Consider the following 26,196-nt stretch of genomic DNA (forward strand, 5'->3'; position numbering starts at 1 on the left):
CCCCTTTAAAACACACCAAGTCAGGTTAATTCTCATTTTGTATTATGTACCTGGAGATTAATACCAATTACATGAAATGCCATAGATATTTATTAATAGACGAATTACCTGAGTTTCTGGTCAAGTGCTGTGTGTGTGTGAAAGAGCAACTCTACATGCTTTTAAAAAACATTTTGAAAGATTGGGCTCATGTTTCTGAGGTTTTTAAAACCTCCTACATTCATATGATTTGTTTTAAGGAAAAGCTTGGGCGTTCCTTTCAGGTTACAAAATATGAAGTGAGAACTGGTCCTCAACTCAGAAATCCTGATTATTTGATTCCAGAAAAACAATTAAAAAATGACTCCCTTAATTTCACTTGCCGTCTAAATTACAATTAAATAATAAAGGTGATATATTGCTATCCCATGCTCAAGAGTTCACATATGCTTGTTGACTGGATATTATTTGAATACCTTTAAGATAACAGGGTTGGTATAAGTTTGTAGAGAAATAGTAGTCCCAAAGGACTCTGTCCAATTTATGATGCCACATTCCATTACAGAGTATATTACAGAATATATTTGCCTTGGTGACACTTTTTACTTAATTTGTATTAGCTAGCCAGATAGTTGGAAGGTAGGATAGCATTGATTATATTCAAGTCAATGTTGCATTTCCTTGAAAAAGTTGGTTATTGCTAATGATCCAATCATAAATGAATCTGGTTCTTTCCCCAGATTTTTCTAAGAAAGAGTGAGGCCTCTAGAACCCATTGGGTCCCTTTTCAGAATAGATGTCTAGAGCCTCTGCATCTCAACCTACTACAGTATCTCCCTTCCCTTTTTACAGACGATGTGCAGAACAGGAGGAGAGGATACTGCGACACAGAGGTTGAGAGCCTGGGTGCAGGATGCAGTGATCCTCCTTCTGTCTGTGATGAAGCCAAGGCATCTGGGCATTATGGGAAATGCAGTTCTTAGATTATCTGAGATATCCTTGGTAGATTGAGAAGACAAATAATAAAGGCAGAAAGAATAGATCTTTGCCGTGTTTTAAACTGCACACATTGGAAGTCGTGTTTGCATTGGAAGGCTGTGATCAAGAGCCTTGTGCTTCCCTTGTTGCCAGTGTCAAGGGGGAGGCACAGCGGATAGCAGGATGGGACAGAATTATTGGATCACATTTTTATTAAATATTTTCTTGGTTTAGAAAAGCTGTGCATTGTCTCTTTTTCAGGTTGTGGAGTCTTTTCTACAGATCAGTTACATTTGATATGAGACATTTGTGTTGTATACAGTACAGTGGTGCCTCGCAAGACGAAATTAATTCGTTCCGCAAGTCTCTTCGTCTTGCGAGTTTTTCGTCTTGCGATGCACGGTTTCCCATAGGAATGCATTGAAAATCAATTTATGCGTTCCTAGGGAAACCGCCTTCAGACCAGGTCCGGGGACAGTCTGTCCCCCGACCTCTTCTGAAGGCTGGGGGGGGGGACACAAGGGCTTTTCTTCCCACCCCCAGCATTTTAAAAAACCCCGGGACAGCGGAGGACTTCTCCGCTGTCCAGGCGATCTTAAAATGCTGGCGGGCGGCATTTTAAAATCGCCCCAGACAGCGGAGGACTTCTCCGCTGTCCGGGGCGATTTAAAAGCCCCTGGGAAGGCAGGCAGGGGGGACAAAGACTTTCGCCCCCTGCCCGCCTTCAGAAGGTGTTCCCGCCCCCAGCCCCGCTTCGGAACAGCGTTCCGAAGTGGGGCGGCTGGGGCAGCTGTTCCCGCCCCCCCTCCCCGCTTCGGAACAGCGTTCCGAAGTGGGGCGGCTGGGGCAGATGTTCCCGCCCCCCCTCCCCGCTTCGGAACAGCGTTCCGAAGTGGGGCGGCTGGGGCAGCTGTTCCCGCCCCCCTCCCCGCTTCGGAACAGCGTTCCGAAGTGGGGCGGCTGGGGCAGCTGTTCCCGCCCCCCCTCCCCGCTTCGGAACAGCGTTCCGAAGTGGGGCGGCTGGGGCAGCTGTTCCCGCCCCCCCTCCCCGCTTCGGAACAGCGTTCCGAAGTGGGGCGGCTGGGGCAGCTGTTCCCGCCCCCCCTCCCCGCTTCGGAACAGCGTTCCGAAGTGGGGCGGCTGGGGCAGCTGTTCCCGCCCCCCCTCCCCGCTTCGGAACAGCGTTCCGAAGTGGGGCGGCTGGGGCAGCTGTTCCCGCCCCCCGCTTCGGAACAGCGTTTTAAAATGCTGGGGGTCGGGAGTGAAGCGTTCGCTGCCGACCCCCATCATTTTAAAATCTCCCCGGGACAGGGGGAGATTTTAAAATGCTGGGGGTCGGGAGCGAAGCGTTCGCTGCCGACCCCCATCATTTTAAAATCTCCCCGGGACACGGGGAGATTTTAAAATGCTCCCGACTTCTCTGCTGTCCCGGGGAGATTTTAAAATGCTGGGGGTCGGCAGCGAACGCTTCGCTCCCGCCCGCCAGCATTTTAAGATCGCCCGGGGCAGGCGGGGGGAAGGCAGGCGGGGGGGGGGGAGCAAAGACTTTTGCCCTCCGCCGGCCTTCAGAAGAGGTCCTCTTCTGAAGGCCGGCTGTGGGCGAAAGTCTTTGCTCCCGACCGCCAGCATTTCCCTATGGGCTTTCGTCTTGCGATGCAAGCCCATAGGGAAAATCGTCTTGCGAAGCGCCTCCAAAACAGAAAACCCTTTCGTCTTGCAGGTTTTCCGTCTTGCGAGGCATTCGTCTTGCGGGGTACCACTGTATGAGGTTGCTGAAGAAGGGGGGAGAGGAGAGGTGGGGTGGTGGAACTTAAATTTTTTTCTATAGTGTACGTGTGGGGTTTTGTGTCAGCATCAACTGGGTAGCTTCTCTTCCTATTCACTTAATATATTTCCTTGGCATTGAGAGGGATTGGGGGGCCCAGGGTGTGGTTGGTTGTCTGTGTTTGGCTGCAGTGAGGTTTGTTCGCATTTGTGAAGGGGGTGATTGTTGGGTCAAGTTAGCCATATTGATTTGTATGCTGTTGGTGGATTCTTCTTGTCTTGATGGGCTGTGTACGTGATAAGGGGAGCCATACTGGGGTGAAGGCGTCCTCTTCTCTTTATCCCAGTGTCAGTTTCAGTTTATTGGTTAGCTTTTCTAGTATGGCTGTTTCCCATATGATTTGGTACCACCGGTCCATGTTCACTCCTGCCAGGTCTGGCTATGATGCTTCTGGCTGCTGAGAGCAGGTGTGTTGTAAGCTCTTTATAATGTGAGTGGGCATTATCATCTTGGAAAACGTTCAGTAGGGCCAGTTCTGGGGTGACTTCTAATACTTGCTTAGTTATTTTGCATATTTCTTGTAGGGCAGTTGATTGGATAACACTTCTCAAAGAAACATCTTTATTTTGAAATGTTCACCCTGTAACACTGATGTGGCCTCAGTATTAATTTCAGCTTGAGCAGGAACTGTTGGCTTATGTTTGCACCATTGTCACAGCACTCCTTCTGTGGCTAAAGTTCTACAGTGGTGCCCCGCAAGACGAATGCCTCGCAAGACGGAAAACTCGCTAGACGAAAGAGTTTTCCGTTTTGGAGGTGCGTCGCAAAACGAATTTCCTATGGGCTTGCTTCGCAAGACGACAATGTCTTGCGAGTTCCTGCTGGTTTTTTTCCCTCCCCCCCCTTTTCAAAGCCGCTAAGCCGCTTATCAGCTGATCCGATCAGCAGATAAGCCGCTAATAGCCGCTAATAGCGCTAATCCGCTAATCCGTCAATAGGCTTGCTTCGCAAGACGAAAAAACCGCTAGACGAAGAGAATCACAGAACGGATTCTTTTCGTCTTGCGAGGCACCACTGTAGTTTTAATCTGAGCAGAAGTCGAACTAGGATAATCTTTCCAACGGTTTAGAACCAAAAGTTGCAATAAAATAACTGGTGCAGCTGGTTGTATATCTAATTTAAATCCAGGGTGAAACGGTGGAAGTCGGGTGGAGGGACGGTAGCTTAATATATACCTTTTTCAAATTATAAATTTAATTGAAAGGTAATAAGATTTTCACATAGTACAGTGTTGCCCATTTACATAATAGGCAGGAGTAAGTCTTGGAGTTTTGATGGGGTGTTTTGTTTCTGAAATTTGGTGGTGGTAATGCAAGTTGTTCCTGACCCTTTGTAAACATTATTAAGGGCTTGAACACACACACACACACACACACACACACACACACACACAGAGAGAGAGAGAGAGAGAGAGAGAGAGATTGCTTAAAGAGTATAGTTTGTGAAAGTGAAAGCTGATTTCAGAGTCATTTTGTGAATCGCAAGTAAAGGAGTGGGGGGCAGGGGAGGTGGGCTATTGTCTGGGCAAGTGTGAACTGAAGCAGTTCCCTGTTCGGATAGATTGAGCATGACACATTTCTTCCCTTTACCACTGTATCCCGCCCCCGCCCCCCACGATTCTCACTCAGCAGCATCAACAAACCATCTACCCCACAATGGTTAGTATAGTAGAAAGCTTGATGCAGCCTTGGCTGAGGTCAAGCACTCCAATTCTAACCTCTCAAGGGCTTTCTCTATGTGTTGCCAGTGTACTGGTAAAAATGACTTTAAACTCTTGTCAGCGCAGTTACTGGTGCATGCATCACAGTCCCACTCAAATAAACCTGTCACAACACAGAGTCAGCAGCTAGAGAAGAGTACAAGGGCAGGCCTCTAGCTTTTCATTCGAGCATCACTAAACGTGCACAGAGTGCCCAATTATTTCAGCATTATTGAGCAAGCCTACAGGAGGACCCAAGCTTTGCTACATTAGATTTTCTTTAGTAATTTGCTCAAGTACCGCTGAGGACACTTAAAGGACTTAAAACGGTGGCTGCAACCAGTTTCCTTTTCTGGATTGTTAATTCAGGTTTCCTCTTTCAAATTAACTCTCACTGCACGCTGCGCAGCAGCTCTAGGAGAACTGTTTAACACTAATTTTCTCAATTTTCTCCCTTTTTTTGGTGCGTGCGCAAAACTTTATTGCTGCTTTCATTGTTAACTTGTGTGTTTTGATTAGGCATGTGTATATATGTGTGTTACTGCTCCCGGAAGAGCTGCTCTTGAAAGGCCAGGCTTATCATTTTGGTTTTGTTCAGTTTAAAAATAGCTTAATAAAGTTCATGATGTGCAGCCTTCATCACTGTCCTACCCCCTAATTTTCCAGACATTATAGGACATAGTGCCACTCTAGATGTTTAATGGACCACATTTCCCATCATCCCTGGCCATGGAGATGATAGGAATTGGGAGTCCCAACAGCGTATCGGAGGGCGGTGCTTTGGCTACTCTTGCAGCAAACAATTGTGTATTTCAGCCAATTTCATTTATCAAATGTCTCCACCTGCACCAAGATGCTGTACTGTCTTTAATTATTTTTTGTGAAGCAAGGCCATTGACTGGTTGACAGCCCTTGAAGATACACGAGCGCAGTCCAGTGCACAGTTAACTGCATTTAAATCTCCCTTTCCTGGAACAAATTCAATATCTGTGTTTAATTTTTCACAGCAGCAGCAACTCCAGGCCCAGCATTTGTCACATGGACACGGTCTCCCAGTGCCTCTCACTCCACACCCTTCAGGATTGCAACCACCAGCCATCCCACCCATTGGCAGCAGCGCTGGCCTCTTAGCCTTGTCGAGTGCCCTTGGGGGTCAGTCCCATCTCCCCATCAAAGATGAAAAGAAGCATCATGATAACGACCACCAAAGAGGTAGGAGATGCTTCACTGGCCTCCGGGAAAGAAGTTTGCCTTTTAAAAATATACAGCCTGCCTCTTCGTGGAGAGGGAGGAGTGGGTGACAAAAGATTTGGTGAGCATGCAAGGGCAAGAGTCATCTTGGAACTCACGGAAGGTTCGGCAGCCTTAAAGAATTGAACTCATTCTGTTTTCCTCTCACCTATTCATAGAATCCCCTCGGTGGAACATGTACATGGTTGGCATGGTGGCATACATCTCCTTTCTTTGAAAGCCTTTTTTAGAATCCACATTTTCCATAGGCCCTTTGGCTTGTCTCCTAAAATTTATTCCCTACTGTAACCAATTCCGAAGCACATGTAACTGCATTTGCCCACATTATTCCCTCCCTACCCATCTTTTGCCCATCTCTCTATTATTTTCATACTCTCAGCTTCTTGGGGGAAGAGATCTATTTCTTTTGCACCCCAGGGAGCTCACTTCAGGGCTGCTAACATAGCAGTTTGACTTCACCCCCGGAGGTGCATTCCATTGCTTCTCGAGACAGGTGGATGCCAGTAATTCTGTAAGGCACCATGAGTCAGGTGGCTTTCAAATTTCAAAGGGGCATCCCACAGACGATGCAGCAGAATTCTGCCCTCTGGAAAAACAGGGAGCAACTAGAACCAGTGGATGGAAGTTGCAGGGAAGCAGATTTCTGATCAATATTAGGTGAAACCTCCTAATAAGAGCTGTTCAGCAGTGGAAGGGATTCCCTCAGGAGGTAGTGGAAGGTTTGCGTTTGCAGGATGTATTTAAGGAGAGGATGGACTGTCATTGTCCAGGATACTGTAGTTGCATCCTGCACCACAAATCCTGCATCTGAGCAGGGGTTTAGAGCACATGACCTCCAAGCTCCCTTCCAAGACTTTGATTCTGTGATCTGCTGACAGCACTGGCCTGGTTCAGTTATATTGCCAAACCATGGTATAGCATTGCAACAACAAGCGTGTATCAGCCTTGGGCGGCACACATCTCCTTTGCACAAGGAGGTTAAAGGTTTCAGCCTTTGATTTAGAACTGTCTAAATCAACTATTAGTTCTGATTCTTGTTAGAAGAGTTAACTTGATTCTCTTTGGTGTTAACTAATAAAACAACAAGCCACAGCTCCATGAGTTTGAATATCACAGAGAATAGTGGTTAGTTCTAAAGTGGAAATATTCAGTCTCATTGTGTGTTCATAGTAGGATCGAGAGGGAGGGCTATAAAGCCAGAGGTTAAGCATTATATTTGGGTAAATAAAAATAATATTCTGCGTATAACCTTTGATTTGGATGGTGTATAGATGGCAATGTTGGAAGTGTACTTTTGTTGGACTTAAGAAATTTGCTGTGGGCCATAATGTTAAGAGATAAGGATTGAATACAGTGTGCTTTGCTCCTATCTCTTCTCTTTGAAAAGCAAATATTTAGCTATACCTTGTACTGTAGATTCCTACATTATTGCTATAATATTTATTGCTAGAAAGTGTCGGTAAGCCAATATAGTCAGATGATAAATTCAGTTTATAAAATTAGTTGTACAGTACAGGTGTCAATAAGAAACTGCACATATTAGATTATATGTGTGTTATTTATTTATTTTAGCAGGGATTAGGCTTGGGGGGAGGGTAAAGAAATGCATAATTTTATGTAAGCTAACATTTTTCTCTCTCTCCCCCTTGTCTTTCTCGGCCATGTTGTTGGTGCTGCTGCTGTTGTGCATGAAGATAGAGACTCCATAAAGGTAAGACTCCATTTCACAATTGGAAGGATTAGCTTAGAAGAGATGCAGTACTTTTCATTGTAGTTGAAGTAAAGCATAGGAGGTGTTGTGATTGTAGCTAGATATAATCTATATTGATTATCAGAGTCTTGGGTCAGCTATTCCAAAGGTGCTACATATAAAGACAACTTCAAACGGTCACACGATAATGATCAGTAGCTGCTGTGAGAACTATTTATGTGTGCTTTGCTTGTTGGCTGATTCCTGAGAAATACATCCTACTCTTCTTATCAGGAAGTTTTCAGGATGAATGAACTGATGCATGCTGGCTCTTTTGAGAGGTTTTGGGTTGCAGGGGAGACAACACACAAGGGATCCTTCCTGCTTCCCCAACTCCTAAATCCCAAGAGGACCTTCGTTCCAATGTGCAGAGAGAGAATTCACTATGGGCTTGTCTCCCATCTGTTAAATGGTTGTCTGGAGTGACTCCCATAATTTTGAGCCTAGTAATGAATATTTTCACTGGAATTAGTGTCGGTGCCTAGAGGCTTTTTGATATTTTAACACAAATTAGCTGTACCGAAGCATGGCCTTTCAGATCTTTGGGTATGAAAAGCATCCTAAATGTGAGCGCTAATCTGTTGTCAAGCAGAAACTAAGACAGATGTCTTTCTAATAGCATTCTCCAACCCAGGTTCCAAGTTGGTATGCTATGTAAAATGGAATATTAGAGCTGATGTAATAGCCCAGAATAGAATATGCTTTGTATTTTTTTGTATAACAAAAAGTATGCAAACTAGCCGAAAACAGTTTAATGGCTGCTTGTATGACACAGTACTAAACAGATTCAATTGATGATAGTAGAAAAACCAAATTAAAATAAACAATAGTCTTGTCTATAACACGATAAAATAACTTCAGCCAGAAAGTAAATTAAAAGCTATTCTAAACAAAAAAAGTGTATAAATTAATTCTCTAAAAGTCATCAGTGAACCAGCCAACTCCTACAGCATAAGGTTTGTCAGTACCTGACCACTCCAGAACATTTCTGGATGCATATGAAATGCATTTATTCCCTCCTGCCAAAACTCTGGAATAGACACACATCCTGAATGGATTTTTTGCTCTCCATGAGCTTCTCATGTATTTCTAGAAGGGGGTTGGAACAAGGCTGGCATCTTCACCATAGAAACTACTCTGCCATCCTCTGGTGCAGGAGTAGCCAATGGCTGTGCCATACAGGTGCTGTTGGACTCTAGTTCCCATCAGCCTCAACCAGCATGGCAGTCCATCATGGATGATGGGAGTTGTAGGCCAGCAACAGCTGAAGGGTGTCTGCTGAATACGACTAGCCTGAGGATTTCTCTCAATACTATAGAGTTGCAGGGGTGGCGGTGGCAGATGATCCCTTGCCTCTTTCCTACCCAAAATATGACTGGAAGCCTGCTGTGCTCTTGCAGAGTACCAAAACACTCCATATTCAAGGTGGAGGCATATCAGTTGATGCTCCAAGAGCTTGGCAGGTGCTTATAGGGAAAGCCAGAATACCACACCACTTCTCAATGGCTTCAAGCTCTAGTCCCTCGTACCTACGGGACCGCCTCTCCTGGTCTGCCCCACGGAGAGCCTCAAGGTCCATAAATAGCTACACCCTAGTGGTCCCAGGCCCTAAGGAAGTTATATTAGCTTCAACCAGAGCCAGGACCTTTTCAACACTGGCTCCAGCCTGGTGGAACGCTCTGCCTCATGAGACCAGGACCCTGCGGGATCTGATTTCTTTCCGCAGGGCCTGTAAGACAGAGTCGTTCCTCCTGGCCTTTGGCTTGGAGCCAATTTGATTCCCTCTCCCTCCCTATTTGTAGTTGATGCATACTTTCAGTTAACCATGAAGCATGTAAGCAAGAAGGCACTTTCTAGAGCAGGGGTGGGAAACCTATGGCACTCCAAACGTAGTTGGACTCCTATATCCATCAGCTCCAGCCAATATAGCCAGTGGCGAGAGACAGCAGACGTTGTAATCCAACAGCATTTTGAAGACCACAGGTTCCTCACCTCTGATCTAAAGTATATAGGACTTAAGGTTTTATGCAAAAACAATCTTGAGCAATTGGAAGTGTTCCATACTCAAAGCCTTTTGTCTCCAGTGATGACAGTGAAGTGCCAGAGTGACTTCAGGTTTGCAGTTAATGACATCTAAAGCTTTTTCCTATGTACATTTCATAATAAGTTTTTTTTCTGATGTGCACAGAGACACACTCCCAAGTGCAGTGTTCCTAACAATACATGCATAAGACGCTACTACTAAAACAGAGTTGATCTTTATGTGTTCTTAGATGTGATTTCTAGATATGCCTCATTGGTGCAGATGCAATTTAGCATTAAAATAACAGGAAAGCATAAACCTGCATGTATGAAGTCCACCTTGGAGAGTGAAGGAAATGGCTTCATGTTAACAACTATTTTTCTCTCTTTCCTGAAATGGGAGAGGTCTGCAGTCTGAACCCTATCCCAGTCCTCTGCTGGTGCTGTTCACAGCTTTGTCATGTTGCAACAGAGTGAATTTGACCTTGTTCTTGTCACTTTCACAGTTACCCTCAGGGTTCTTAACAGCTGCAAACTGACAAGAACTGTCAGTTTTCCATCTGCAATAATTTTCAGTGTGTGCAGCAGTGGCAGGATAACTGTCTTTCTGCAGACTGAAGAAGCCAGCATTAAATCAGTTTACACATGGTTCAGTTTCCCAAATAATAAGTCCTAAAAACTTACCCCTCAAAAAGAAAAGAAGGAAGCCATGTGTATGTATGATATATGTACCCCACCTTTCTGGCCTAAAATACCCAACCAATTTACTTGTTAACTGTTAAAATAAGTTCATCCCAAAAAACCCAGTCCCCAACAAAACAATCCATTTTGTTGTTTTTCTTATTTGAACTATAACAGTACAATAAAAAATGTAATCCAGAACAGTTTGTCCATAATGAATTTGATTTTGCCCTTTCTCATAAAACCCTGGGTTCCCTTTAAATGTATTTCCAGACTCCAACAGAGTCTCTGTAAATCATAGGTTGGGAATAAGATCGAACTGGTGGGCTGCATCCTAAGCTGCCCCCATCCCTGATGGCTCCCACCCTCAGCTTGCATGCCATTCTTGCAGGTAGGCAAGGTCAGCCCCCAGCCAGTCACCCTCCTGACATCCCTATATGATGCCAGATGGACTTAACGTGAAAGGAACAAATCGGGAGCACACACTGAGAGTGCCCTCCTGATGCTTCCCCTTCTTCCTTTGAAGGCGTGGCTTGGATTCAAGCAGGGGATGCAAAGGAAGAATGCAAGCAGGGATCAGCTCCACTCGAGAGATGTAGTGGTGAGGTGTCATGGCTGAAGGCTTTCTCTGCTTGCATTAGTGTTTCTGCTTTGCATATTTCTGTTGTGATCTTCATGTGTGTGTGTTCCTTATGTTTTTAAGTTGGTTTTAATATGATTGCACACTGATTTTCAGATCTGCTTCAGTGGGAGGAAAGGCGAGGCATAAGCTGAAAAACAGAAATATACAACAAAGACTATATGTGTTTCTCTTGTATTTGCAGCCAGTTTTCATTCAACTAGCAGTTATGGCTCTGCTAGTTTCTCTCTCTGCATGAACCTAAACAGAATGCATGGGAGCAACTTGTGATCTTTCCAAGAGGCGCAGTCTTCAACCATGTATGGTGGCCTTGCAGGGGCAAGCCTCCCATTTCTTGGGACTGCAAAACCAAAAGGGTTGCCCAAGCAAATATAAGGCAGTTTATGATACAGCTTATGGCTGGAAGGCTGCATGTGATTTAGGAAAATAAAAGTAAATTGGGCCTGTATACTAGTGGTTTAGGACGCTGGTGGTGCTGTGGTCTAAACCACAGAGCCTAGGGCTTGCTGATCAGAAGGTCAGCGGTTCGAATCCCCGTGACGGGGTGAGCTCCCGTTGCTCGGTCCCTGCTCCTGCCCACCTAGCAGTTCAAAAGCATGTCAAAGTGCAAGTAGATAAATAGGTACCGCTCCGGTGGGAAGGTAAACAGCGTTTCCATGTGCTGCTCTGGTTCACCAGAAGCGGCTTAGTCATGCTGACCACATGACCCAGAAGCTGTACGCCGGCTCCCTCGGCCAGTAAAGCGAGATGAGCGCCGCAACCCCAGAGTCGTCTGCGACTGGACCTAACGGTCAGGGGTCCCTTTACCTTTACTAGTGGTTTGGAGTGTAAATAGTCATGGCTATCTCCATGAGTTTCTCCATAATTTGTGAAAGATTGCATCATTACCCATACCATAGCTTTTAAGTATTTTTTTTTAAAAAAAAATGTTACTGCTTTTACTTTACCCCATCATATGAACACTTAATTGTTTGTTGGTTGCTTTTATGTTATTTAACTTATTCATCTCTTTATAACAAAGTCTTCCAGCAATTTAACACGGAGAATTTATGGTTAGACAGGGGTTTGGATCTGAATCGTAAACTGATGAATGGCATGTTAACAAATCCTGTGTGAACCATGAATGTGTGTAAACGATATTGCTGGATGGCCAGCGTTGCTCAAAACTGAAGAAAGGGCAATAGAGATTAACCAATGAGGTGTGTCATTGTTCAGTAGATGTGACTAATTCACCTGCAATTAATTTGGGGTTACTTTTTTTCTAAGCCATTAGGTAGACATCTGGAATGACAGCATGCAAGGGTGCAACTCCTTTTGCACTGATTTATTAGACAGCGATAGCTATAAATAAATATTTGTCTTGTACAGCCATCAAATTGCAAGTTGGATTGTGTCAGCATCTAGGGCTTGTTGCCAGCTTTGCAAGGTGAAATAGTTTGCTAATTTCCTTAATGTGATCCGTGATGCCCAGAGTAGCAGTTAGTTGCTTGTTCTATTGATCTGCCCTCTCTTAAGTGGCTCCTGGTTAAGAGAGGCTTTTTATGATTGTCTACTGTGTGACTTGAGATGGTTTTTATCAGCCAGAACGTGCCAGTTGCCAGCAGCTGGAGACTGTGTGCTTGTATGAAATAATTTATTCATGCAAGATAATGCTCCTTAACATTTAACAGGTAATGAACGTGACATAAATTTCCTCCTTGCTTTTAATTTTTCCCTTTCCTCTTCTAATGTGCAAACAGGCAGCTCTGGTGCTCTAAATAATAAGTAATTTTTGGCCATCTGTCAAAAGGAAATTTCAATACAAATTTAAATTAATGGTGCCTGAAATTTTTTATAGCTCCTCTAAAAGCCTCTAATGTGCAGAAAATTCTGAATCTGCTGGTAGTAATTAGTGTAGCATGTAATGAGGATGTGGGCAATGTTATGCAGCCCCAGTGTAACGTTTTGATATGGTAGCAAAAGTTTGATTTATACAAGGTTGTGGCTGGGTTTAATTGTGAGAGACGCTTTCAAGTGTTTTCTTGAAGATACAGATTATTAAGCAGGGCAGATTTTAGAATAGCTCATAAAATGTAAATTTAGGTGTTGCTGTAAGAATGAAATAATTAAGGTAGCCTACTCGCCGGTGTGAACAGGAAAGAAATATGTCCAATTTTATTTTTATTCCCATATTTTTTGAAAAGATGTGACCACCATTCCGTAAAGGGCTCACAAAATGTAGAGGACTAGATCAATGCATAAAGGGGGATCCACAGGCCAGAAGTAAAGAGCATCAGTGAGAAAGGGGTACAGCATTTCTTTGCACAGATGTGTAGAAGAAAAATAATTTACACAGGTTCAGATCCTTTGAAATGATGAAGATGCAACTGCAGACCACCACAAATGAACTTAAATAGCCCTTGTGTAATCTGCTTTATGTTGCTCGGTGAAATTACATGTTTCTTTTAAAGTGCTAGCTAACCAAATGAGTAATAGTAATTTAGGCTGGAATCCTAAGCACACTGAACTAGGGTTGTAAGCCCATTGGACACAGCGAACAGGAGGTTGCCGTATGTCCTCTTTTTCACGAATATGTAAAATAAGAGCCATCATAGCGATCCATAGTTAAAAGTAGAAGTCGGCAAATGTCTCCTCTTTTTTGCCCTTCAAAATATGGGAACCCTAATTCTGAATAAATATGCACAGAATTCACTGTTGGAACAGCCCTCTTCAGGCGTATTTCACTCAGACTCCAACTTTCTCAACTCAACAACCTGGATCCATGCATTGTGTGTAGGCCTTGAAACCTATGTGTTTTTGAACCCCATGAATTATTACTTACAGAGAGCTAAGCATAATGATTTTGGTTTGTTTTTTCAAATGCAAAAACTAACACATGGTTGGAAAGCAAAGAAGCTGTGTGGCCTTTGTTGGTCCCACTAGCCATGGAAAATCTTTATTTTTCTGTATTCATTATACTTTTTAAAGTTTAGTGTAGATAATATGGTACCGTTCGCAACATTGTTGTTGATAGCAATGTGCAGTCTGCCACTTCTATACTGACATGCCACAAGTAGCGATTGTTTTGCTGTGCTTCTCAGACCTTTAATGTCACGAATAATAATATTTATACCCTGCTCACCTGGCTGGGTTTCCCCAGCTACTCTGGGTGCCTTCCAGCAGAATGTAAAAACATAATAAAATGCCAGACATTAAAAACGTCCCATTACGGGGCTGCCTTCAGATGTCTTCTAAAAGTTGTGTAGTTCTTTATCTCCTTGACATCTGATGGGCGGGCGTTCCACAGGGCCGAGGTTGTTTGAAATGCAGCAGCAGAGATACTCCTTAAGGTATGCTGGGCCTAATGCTTGACGTGAAACACCAGAGATCATTCTGTGTACAGCTTAACAGTTAATTCTGTTAGCATTAAAGTCTACTAATAAAGAGGGGGGGATAGGTGGAGATATGCTTAGCAGCTGGGCAGAATGTCATGATCTTTGCCGAAGTAACACATGCGCTGATTGGCTGTGTAGTTTTCAGTGACTTTTTCCTCTGTATGTTTGGTTGAATGTCTACAAACGATGTACAAGGCCTGAAGGAAGAAAGACAAAAGCTCTCTGTTTATTTCTCCGCAAACTATACACTGGTTCATCTTGCTCGCTAAAGTGCTATCAGGATTCCTTTTCTCGTTCCTCAACTAACAATGGGTAGTTCTGAGTTGCATTTTCCAACACAGGGAATAGTTCTGTTCTGTTCTTGTTTTTTAAATGATAGAAACCATTTGTAGTGGTGATGATCAAAGTAAGGGAAGGAAGAATTTACCAGACTGAGAGGTGCAGTCAGTCTGTCTTTAGTTTCCTGTAATATTGACTTATTAAGCCAGTGAAAATGGGGAATTTTGCTTATAGATGCCTTTTGGCAAGTCTCATAGTGAGGTGGGAATACACCTCCTCTTAAGACTTCTCCCTGCGCTGTGGGTTGTGGTAGCTTTGTGGCGAGGGAATAAATTGTAGCAAATTCAGCAGTTTTAGTAAAGTGTTGGTGGACTTATTTGGCAATGTAATGTTAAGTTGTAATAGAAAAATTACTTTTGAAAGCAGCATTTTTAAGGCCGCTGTAGATACAAAAGAATAAGGAGAGACACCTGTAGCAGAGAACCTTGTTAGTTATTATGAAAACACTTGAAAGGTATATACATGTACACATTTTGTTCTTTTGTTTACGTGTGTTGATTTTTTCAATTGCTATAGTCATAACTCCAGTTGCTTTAGGTTTATGTTGTGGATTTTCGGGTTGCAAACACCGCAAACGTGGAAGTGTATACTTCTGGGTTTCGCCGCATGCAAAGAAGCATTCTGCGTGCTTCGCGCATGCGCAGGAGCGCTCTATTGCATCACGCACACACGCAGAAGTGGCACTCTACTTACGGACTTTCCGGGGTGCAGACGGCACTCTGGAACGGATTGCTTCCATAAGTAGAGGTACCGCTGTATAGTATTGTAGCACTTTTGTATTGAGAGAGCACCCAGTTTGCTTTCATAAAAAAGCACAACACGTTGCTGAAGGAGATGTACATTGAATGCCACTCATTTTATCTGGATTTTTTTAAAAAAAAATCAGCTCATGCCAGCCTCTGACTTACTGAATGTGTGAACAAGCCTTGAGACTGATGATTTATTACAAGGCCAGCGCTTCACCACTCTTCCCTCTCCCCACTCTCTGGATCTGTAGACTCGGTTCACGTGGTGAGTTGGGAGTCACCCCATCTTCCTTGCTACCAAGACTCAGGCGGGACTGAGGCAGGGGTAATCTTCCGAATCTCAACAGCAGGACTTTGAAAGCAGCAACTACCTATTTCCACTCCAAGAGGTTGACATGAGTTTCGATTAGCTTTTCCAGGATAACATTTATAAAGAGATGCAGTGTGAGTTTTCCTTTGTTTCACAAGGGTGTATTCTCTGGAGACGCTTGGTATTTTATTTTATTTCCTATTACTTTTTGGAGAAGGGAGGAAGGTCACCGCATTGTAGCATGACGAGAAAATTTTGTTGGGCTGGCAGTACAGCAATTTGTGCAGTATTAATTGATACCTGTCTTTGGACGTGTAAGCTGTGGGGAATGTAACAGGTGCTGTAATTCCAGAAAATGTGTTGCAATTGTGGAGCAGATGAATAAATATCTGTGGGGCAGAGCCAGTCCTCAGGTGGTGAAACATGAGTGGATTGATGATGTGATTGGGTGAGACAGGCTTGCTAGTTTGCAATCTCATCCGGTGACTGCTGAAGCAAAGCAAATATTAATTAGCAAGGCCCTGTTTGTTGTCTTGGTCTGTCTTAAGTGGCTGATTTTGCATTGTTCTTTATGTTGGGTCATGAACATTTTGCAACTATACATATACACATTTAAATTGCATCATTAACCTGATATTCTGGTAAATGCCTTCAGATGGGGACTTCTCCCTGCCTAAACTCTTCTTAGATTTCTACGTTTTTCTCCCACACTCAGTGTTCCCTTTCTAATGAAGTCATCTTGTGCTTTTTAATTCAGCATAGAACACTCATTTGAGAATAACAGCATGTATTCTTGTTGCAAAAATTAGATTTTCCATCTCTCAGTGTCCTGTGTGTGTGGATATAGATATAGACATGTGTGTCCATATTTCAGTCCTGGAAGCAGTCTTATCTAGTATCTTCTCCCAGCTTTGCCTGCTGAAGAATTGCTTTATGCTTGTAAGGAGAGCCCCTATAAAGACACTTCAGACAAAATCCTCTGATGCCTACTTTACTAAATCTCTGACTGATTAATGATTTAGAGAAACATGAATTTTCTTTCTCCAGATGTTCTAGTCTCCCAGAAGGCAAAAATCTTATGGACTTACTTATTTTTAACTATTTTTACACCACCCAATAATAGGAAGTTATCTAGGTGGTTTATAAATAAAATTATTAAATTCTAATCAATTTAATTAATTAATTAATCAATCAATTAATTAAAACTAAGTGATACTCAGAGTGGACCCACTGAAAGCAGTGGACTTAAGTAGGTTGATACCACCTTTAAAGTCTAAATATAAGATGAGGCAAAAACAAAAAAACCCGAAGCGGAATAAAATCAAGGTAAAATCAGCAACATGGGTTATAGGTTCCAATGTTTAATGAGTTACTGGAAACAGAATGTGATGTTTGATGTAGAGTAAACCTGTGACTCAACAGCTGCATGTTGGATGTAACAGAGATCTAGTCTAATCGACTCCCTGACATGCTAGCTTTCTATGGGCATAAAAAGGTTTATTTTTGTATGGAGAAACATTCAGTCATGTCAGCCCTTATCTGCATTTTGAAGTAATATGGCCCAGACATAAGTTTACCAAATTAGTGAAAACTAGGTAATTTGTTGAATGAAGTCCAGGTGGTGGTGGTGTTTGTAAAAATGGACAAGGTCTTGTCCAGTCCACTTATCCTGCAGTTCAGTCTTATCAATCCCTAATACGGTTCAGAGAAAATGGAGAATAATAAATTACTGAATTATGTACTTTGAGATTTCCCAAGCTGTCATATAGTTTTACTATCACAATTAGCTTTTATATGATGGTATTAAGAAGTTTTACACTTTATTCATAGTTAACAGAAATGGCTCGAAAATAGCAGACTTGTATTTAAATTTCAAATAAATTCTAGTATTATCGCAAGCGGAAATGGGTGCTAATCAAACATCACCAAAACTGAACCTCAAAAAAAGCCTCACGGTCTTGCATGCTTTTTCTGGTAAATGCTTGAATTTAATTATAAATAGTTTTCTAATCTGTAATACATTTGTGCAGTCTGAAACCTACATATTTAAGGAACTCTGTGATAACATATTTAAACAAAGGGCCTTATGCTACTAATTTATGCATGTATTTATCACAGTTGTATAACTGCATAACTAAGGAGTTCAAAATGACATATACAAGTTGTTTTTTTAATTTTATTTAAGAAAGCACAACTATCATGTGAGATAGGTTAGATGAGGTATTGTGACTTGCTCAAGCAAACCTGGCTTGCTTCGTGCCTGAATATATATATTTAAACTGTCTTCCTGGTCCCTGCTGCAACTATCACTCTACTCTTGTAAATGGTGCTGGAGTAACTGAAAATAGGCTTGGTCATCCATCTTCCCAATGAGTCCGGAAACCGTTAATATTCTAGGAAGAATGTAGGAAGCTACTTACACTGAAACATACTAATTGGTCCATCTCAATACTATCAGCTGACTTGGAACACAACCGCTGCATAAATGGGGAGTTGCTTGCACTGGCAGTGTTTCTTAGGGTGTTTCCCTGCACTCAGTGGCGTAGCGTGGGGGGTGCAGGGGGGGCCGGCCGCACCGGGCGCAACATCTGGGGGTTAGGGTTAGGGGGCGCAAATCCACGGGTTAGGGGGCGCAAATCCACGGGTTAGGGGGCGCAAATTACTTGCATTGCCCCGGGTGCTGACAACCCACGCTACACCACTGCCTGCACTGCCTGGAGATGTGTTCCATCACTAAACTCTGGTTGTTAATGTAACACTTCCATAGTCTATTCAGGAGATCTGTGTTGCAGAGATCAACTAAAGTACAGTACCAGTGGTTCCCCATTGATGATCTGCAGGGGTGGAGGGTAACTCACCCAGGGTGCCCATGGCACCATTCACATAACAAAAACCACCATAGAGATAACAAAATTCCGAAAAGTAGGGGGCCTATGACTTGGCTTTTGAAAAACGGGGGTCCGCGGTATTTAGCTAATTGCCAATTACGCTTCTATTCCTTGTGAAAATGGGCAGAACAAGAAGCTATGGCACTAGGGCAACAATTTTAGCTGCTTAAAATGTTTTGGAAAATATAAATGTTATATTCCCCTAACACCCTGGAATGTTCTTCCGTGGCATTGGCTTCCAGATACATGGCTGCAGAACATTTAACAGCAGTTCTTAAAATTGCCAGTGTCTTAAGACTTTTCAATATTTACCACTAGATAATGAGTAGTAGATAATGAGTAGATGGATCTGTGTGTCTGAAATAGAGGACTTGATAGCCATCTGCATATTTCTAGTCCTATTGCAAACACTATTCCAAAAATGTTTTTATGATGCCGTCAAATTTCATACTGCAGATACCCCATACTTTTAAGCTTTCAGAGAAGTTGGTGTGCATGTGTGCTCACTGTAAATAAATGCCAAGTGTTTGTTAAGATAATGCCAGGTAGAACACTGACTTTGATTAATGTAAGAAGATTTAATTTTAATATTGGTATTATTTTGGAAAATTGATGTATTAATCATAAATATGTTTTTTTAAAAGAAAAGTAGTGGGGAATGGAAAAATCTGACAATAAATTTAAGCTACTTCCTTTTCACCTTTTCATACCTGATTCATTTAATTAGATAAAACAAATACATCTTGGATGACCCATTGCATAGAGCAATGTTTGAAGTTCTATGTTTTCTTAAGCTACATTTGGCCTTTGAAGAACAAAATAAAATAGGAAATGCTAATGTTTTTTTCGGCCAACTAAGGGAAGAAAATAAAAATGTCACCATGGTAACAAAGCTGCTTTCTAGATGGCTTCCTAAGATATGCCTGAACTAGAAGCAGATGTCTGATTTGAGAATCTTGCCTCCTTCAATGTAAACAAATAACTTCTAGGCAGGTGTTAGAAATAATATGGAAATCCTATTAAGGGGCCCTGGGTTCCTGTCAGTCAGGAAGCCCCTGCCACAAAAGGGCTGGTTGTCTGAAGAAAAGAGACAGAGTAAATTCTCATTAGGCTTTAGCTTTCCCAGGAAATGATTGTCTCTGCATGTTATTTCTCCTGTGAATCTGAATGTAAGCCGTTACTTCTATTGATCTATTCTGCTCGCCCTCTCTTTTTCTCTGCCCCCCTCTTTCTCCTGGATTAACACTTGATATGTGCTGCTACTCTACGATTTGTGACATTTGTGATTTTAACCCTCAGCCCCTCAAAGAAGAAGGGAAGAGACAAAACCTCTTTATCCTAAGCATTGGCTGGCCTGTTGAGCGTGAACAAACGCTGAGGTGTCGAACTCAAAGTGCGATGGAGGAAGAGTAGAAAGCTTCTGAATAAAAGCATTGAGCCAGGTTATTTGTGTGACTGTTGAGTAGATTTGTTCTCTAAGCCTCGGTTAAATGGTTCCGTGTCGCAGGAACCAAAATTTCCTCCCTGCTATAGGCTGAAGAAGCTTGGCGGAAAGTCGCCTTATTTTGGACTAATTATTACCTGGTTTAGATCGGAGGCTTTCTTTTTCTCCTAGAGAATTAGGAGGCGAGTGCCCAGTGCAATATATAAATATCCAACTGGTAGGGAAAGTATGTTGCTTCACGATTCCGTAAACATGCCGAGGAGGTTTTTAAAAAATAGCTTGCAGCAGAATTTTACCACAGGCCTATCTGAGGCTAACCTCAGGAAATGCCTATCTCAGATCTGGAAGCTGAGCATCTTTCCCACCCTGTTGCTATCTGTGTGTGGTGGGGGTGGCATGGCTGTGCATAGCAATGTGCTTAATAATACTCTGAGGGTTAAATGTGGATAAACACAAAACAAGCCTCCTGAAAAGCCTTGCTATTATCATGCAGCATTTCTCGGACTATAGTCCCCGAGACACACTTCATAAAGCCAATAAAGCGCACACTGGTGGTCTCCTGTTGCCCTAGCAACGGGCCATAGGGCACAGTGTATGTGAAATGCATGAACATCTGTGAATTAATCTTTTTTAAGTTTGTTCTTTTCTTGGCACTGATTGGGCCACTCTGGCTTGCGCTTGTGACATTGCGTGAGGAGGGATAAGCCGAAGAGTTCCCCTGGGCCCTGCCCTAAGTGGTTGGCAGAATGGAAAGTGAAGTGAGATTTATCCAGGCAGTGCTTTCAGTAGTTGAGGGATTTAGTCTGACAGCCCTCTCGGTGGGACGTTATTAGCTTACTTTCTGCTGCATTGGGGAAATGAATAAAAAATTTTCTAGTAAATCTAGGCATTATTGGGTTTATTGGTCTGCCACGGAAGCATAATCTGAGGAGAAAATTGAAATAATCGCTTGTGTTTATACTGCAGTTTACTGGACCTTACCACTCCCCCGCCTGGCTCTTATTGGGTTAGGGAGAGAAGGAAAATGGTTTAGAGCAAATCCGGATGTAAACACGGAAGAGGGGTGATCCAGTTCTATAGTACCAGTATAATTTTCAGGCATCTTTTTTTGTTTTTTTAAAAAAATTTGGGAGCCAAAGTAGTGGAGATGGGTATAATTCTGGTGCTGCTGAAATTTGAAGTGTGACACTTAATTATTACAAAGCATCCGAACATCAGCCAGCAGTTAGCTTCTCCGACGAGCCTGAGTGATGATATGTAGTGCTTCTTTCCCCGGACCCCTTGGGCACACTACAGCGTAGATTTTGTGTTCAGCTCCTAATGTCAATACCAGATGCTCACTTGTAAACTGCTTGGCTTACCCTTGTTGTTTTCCACTGTGTCTCTGAGAGGACTGTAGGGGGAACACTGTGTACGTCATATAATCAGTTAATGCTGCGTGCAGTCAGTATCTTAATGAAGTGAAATACTGCTTTAATCTGCTAATTGCATTAAGAGGGCAACAGATTGCTCCATATTTCTACTTCTTTTTGAGCTATGAGCTTATCAAAGAATACTGAGGTGCTTTTAAGTGAAGCATATCCAGTCAGCCCAGAACCATTTGTTTTCAAATACGGGCTGATTGAAGCCTGGCTTTTCTGTATCTCTTGAGAGGTTAGCAGCATATTTGCGCAAATATTCTTTTTATTTGCTTAATAAATGGAGGGGGAGGGGTTGCAGCTACGCTAGGATTTGTGCCCATGCAGTGAAATCTCAGGCAAATTTACTTAGACGTCCGTCGCATTGTGTTCCATGGGGCTTGCTCCCTATGAAGTCTAGTTAGGATTTCAGGCATTGTTAGTTTTCACGTCTGAAAACTAAAGTTCAAAGACTACAGGGGCTACATTTAAGGAATAAATATCTGGGGGCCAGGGGTTGAAAAATTTGGCCGATCCCTAACTCTAACGTAGGCATGTCCAAAGTCCGTTTCAGGGGCCTAATCCGGTCCAAAAATCCGATTCAGGGGCCTAATTTGAATTCAGCCCCTGGGGTAAAAAGGTAAAAATCCTAAAAAGCTCAACAACTTTGGGGCAAAATCCTAAAAAAAAAAAAACATCAAATCTGGCCCTCTTTGAAAAAAGTTTGGACACCAGTGCCTAAGGTAATATAAGTCACTTATAGTAGATGGAGGAAACAACCCCATATTGTAGACCAGGGAGTAATTCTGCCATGGCAATGCAGGGTGGAATTACATTGTTCACAGAGGAGGAGGCGTTAACAAACACAAGTTGGTAGTTGCAGCTTCTGATTCAGCTGCCCTCACAGTTTAAACCATGGAGACAAGTGATTGGTGTGTCTTATTTAGGAGGGCTTTGGGCATAATGCTTTGAAGCTCCTACACTGATTTGTGTCTTCACCCTCTGCACGGAATTGTTTTTGTAATTACTGGAGAATGTGTTTTCTTATTATTATTAGTTACAGTTTTATTTGTTTTCAACTTAAAATTAGCCAACTTAAGATTTTCAAAAGAAATCCAGAATGGAAATGTTTCACATAAATGGAACTAGGACAATAATTTATCGCTTCAGATAAGACGTTCACTGGGTAGGATTTCGGCTATTAAAATGAATATCCTTCCAAAAATGTTATTCTTATTTCAAAATATCCCAATAATTAACAACACTCGATTCTTCAAACAGTGGCAGAAAAATATATCAAGGTTTATCTGGCAGGGAAGGAAGCCCAGAATAAAACATAAAGTCATGATTGGTATAAAAGAAAAAGGAGGCAACACTCTACTGGACTTCCAAATCTACTTTGAGGCATCATGTTTATGGTGGATAAGAGACTGGATATTGTTAGAAAATATCAGAATGTTGAATTTGGAAGGGCATAATGTACAATTTGGGGGGGGGGCATGTCTGCCTATGATATGGGAAGGCAAAAAATTATAAAACCTTTACAAACCATGTGAACAGAAAAAAATATATACAGAATATGGAAAAGTACAAAAATCTATTAAAAAAGAAAACATCAATGTGAAGCCACTGCAAGGAAAAGAACCAATATGGATAAAAAATGGTTAACATATAAAGAAACCCTAGATCTCACAGGACAGGAACCAAGGTGGGAAAATCTTGAGGAATTAAAAAATATATTAATGGATTGGTTAGAGATACATCAAATTAACGAACTGTTTACAATAGATTAAAAATCGGATTTGCAGAACAAAAATCCCAGTTTACAAGAGTTTTATTAGATACAAAAGTTAAAGTATTATCAAAAATGTACAAACTGCTTCTAGAGTGGTAAACAAAAGTGGAATTTGTGAAATCAAGTATGATTAAGTGGGCACAGGATGTGGGTCATAAATATTAATTATGAGCTAGGGGAGAATTTATGGGCAGTAAATATGAATTTTACAGTGTGTTACGCATTAAAAGAAAATATGATGAAAATGACCCATAGATTGTATTTAACACCTGCCAAACTAGCAAAAATGTTTAAAAAAGAAAAAGGCAAATGTTGGAAATGCAGTGAAGTAGAGGGATCTTTTTTCCACATGTGGTGATCCTGTAAAGTAATCAGGGAATTCTGGGAAGTAATTTACAGTGAATTAAAAAATATATTCAAAAAAACCTTCCTAAAAATGCCCGAGACATGGGATATAAACTTTTGCTATGTATTCTGCTTCAAAACTTTTAACCACAACTGAGTAACTCTTAAATGATATATTAAAATTAGCTAGGTCTATTCCACAAGCAGCAGTAAGATAACTATAAGCTGATTGGTAAATAGTGTGATTTTTCTGTGCCTAAATGAGTACCACACCTTTTTACCACTTAGTCATCTTGTTGAATATTTATTCAAGATGTTAAATCTGTCCCCTACAGACTTTGGCTATGTACAACTATTAAAGACCACCATTTGAATGTTTATAGAGCCTTATATAGAGTTAAGATAGCTTCCAGAAGATCTGAGGTTCTGGCCCCCTAACAAAAATCCTGGCCAATGTGCCCACCCCCGCCATCATATGGTAGAAAGGCAGCTATTTAAATGCTTTGTTTGTAAATAGAACATGTTTTATTTATAATTTTTATAATTTATACAAAATACAATTACATAGAGTGATAGGAACATAATGGAATATTGTTGAAGCTGAAAAACACAGAATCATGGATCTGGAGGGGACCCGAGGGCCATCTTCCTAGTGCAACCCCCTGCAATGTAGGAATCTCAGCTAAAGCATCCATGACAGATGGCCATCCAAGCTCTGCTTAGAAACCTCCAAGGAAGGAGAGTCCAGAACCTCCTGAGGGAGATCCATCTTCCATGTATTATAAAAAAGTAAACAACACTTATTTGACGCAGAGCGGGAAACCTACACATCTAGTCCAAAAGGCGCACAGGGAGTTCTGTTTATATGGGATAACTTTAAAAAGCAAGTGGTCTTCACTGACCTGGTGCAAAAAGATCTTGTCATTTGGAGGAGCCCTGGCTGCCTAGATAAAACACTATAGTCCCACACACCCTTACCTGGGAGTAAGGCCCAATGAACTCACTGCGGCTTTCTTCTGCGTAGACAATTACTTACTAGGTGCAAGTCAGCAGCAGCACCAGACGACCCCACTCTGCTAGGTGCTGGGGTGGATTTCAGATTGCAGAGTCAGACCCAGGCTGCCACCAGGTCCAGCACTGGCAACAAGCAGCTCTGGCTCGCCCAACCCTACCCATTGCCACCCCACCACTGCCCTTACCTGACCTGGGGGTTCTGGACCGTGGACTCTACTGGTCAAAATGGGAGGCTTGGCAATCGCCCTCTGCCTCCAGAAACAAACCATGCTGTGGTACCCATTTATGCATTTTTCACCTGTGCCCCCCTTAAAATATCCTGGGGGCCCCCATATAGCCCCTGGTTGGGAAACACTGCTATAGAGGAAAGTGAGGGGCAGATGGGGTTCATTAACTGGGGAGGGTAGCCCATCTAGGAGAAGGATAACTCTGATCCTAAATATCTGATTCCTTGTGGGATATCTTTGGGAGAAGAAAAAGCTAGGGAATAAACCCTACACAAATCTGGAGTGCAGTCCCTTGTGTGCCTCCTTCCAGCAATTTCCACAGCCAAGCTGGTGCCAAATGTATTTCTCTGCTTTGCTTTGGACAACATCAAGGAGGCTGAGAGGCAGCTCTTGTTGTCCGGGTAACCCAGGACGTCCATACACATTGCCCAGGCTTGTACACCAGGGACGTCACTTCAGTCTCTCAAGACAGATGGATGCCAACATTGACCATGAATCTGAAGAAGTGTGCATGCACACGAAAGCTCATACCAAGAACTAACTTAGTTGGTCTTTAAGGTGCTACTGGAAGGAATTTTTTTATTTTGACTATGGCAGACCAACACGGCTACCTATCTGTAACATTGACCATGGTTATATCAAGCACTCATTTCAAACTTAAACAGAAAATTTTATTTGCATATTTTCTTTTCCAGAGTCACTAGGGATCAAATTAATTGAAAGGCAGTTATGGTGTGTTCAGTGTGCACAATACAAACACAATGAAATAGGAATATATCATTTAATAAATTGGATTAATTGATCTAAAACCTATTAATTGACTAAAAAGTTGCTCTGACTTTTTAAAAACTGGCAGGAGATTTTTAGAATATACAATTTTAAATTTAAGTACTACTAAAAACCAAAATTCTGTGTTTTTTTACTTCAGAAGTCTTTGATTATGTTTGCACGTGAGTGAAAGCAATCAATCAATAATAATTTTTCTGTAACATACCAGACAACCTCTTTCCAAAGGTAGACTACAATTAGTGAATGTATAGAAGTTTACATTCAGGATAGTCCATCAGTTTGAAGCTGCCTGCACTAACAAGGAAATGTTCTGAGATGAAGTGATTGCATAATATTTCCCACTTCCATTTTTTCCTGAAATCAGTGGTTGTTTGAAGGGAGGGGGAGGGTGCACCATGCCAGCCCTCAGTCCTTGCCCATAATTAGCATTTGGACGCTGGAAGAATATTTAATAAATTGCATCTATCCATAATGCATTTGTTACCAGTGCTTCTTTGTTGGCGTTCCATTACTGATTTTATGACATGAACTCTTAAAAAGCATCTTCATTCCTGTGTTCACACCCAAATTGTGATGCCCAACATCAAGCTATTTTGCAATTCACAATTGTTTATTTTCCCTGCAACAAAATGAAAAGGTATTGTAATATTATAGCTACATGTTAAATTATACAGGGGAGGGGAATCACCTATTCACAGGTGTG

General features: G+C 42.1%; 1 protein-coding gene across 6 annotated transcripts in view; it reads left to right on the forward strand.

The window, feature by feature from the left end:
* Positions 1-26,196, forward strand: part of LOC308597686 (transducin-like enhancer protein 4) — a 135,465-nt gene that overhangs the window by 72,609 nt on the left and 36,660 nt on the right. For 4 of the 6 annotated variants that reach the window (XR_014013105.1, XR_014013107.1, XR_014013109.1 and 1 more), the window contains 2 exons: positions 5,489-5,693; positions 7,427-7,443. Coding sequence is in view for 1 of the 6 variants with exons in the window: in XM_081213668.1 (XP_081069794.1) it covers positions 5,489-5,693; positions 7,427-7,443 (222 nt within the window). In the remaining 5 variants the exon portion in view is untranslated. The remainder of the gene's footprint in view (positions 1-5,488; positions 5,694-7,426; positions 7,444-26,196) is intronic. The other 2 variants (XR_014013106.1, XR_014013108.1) reach the window with 1 other exon arrangement.

This window comes from Podarcis bocagei (assembly GCF_964188305.1).
Source record: "Podarcis bocagei genome assembly, chromosome: 11".
Lineage (NCBI taxonomy): Eukaryota > Metazoa > Chordata > Lepidosauria > Squamata > Lacertidae > Podarcis > Podarcis bocagei.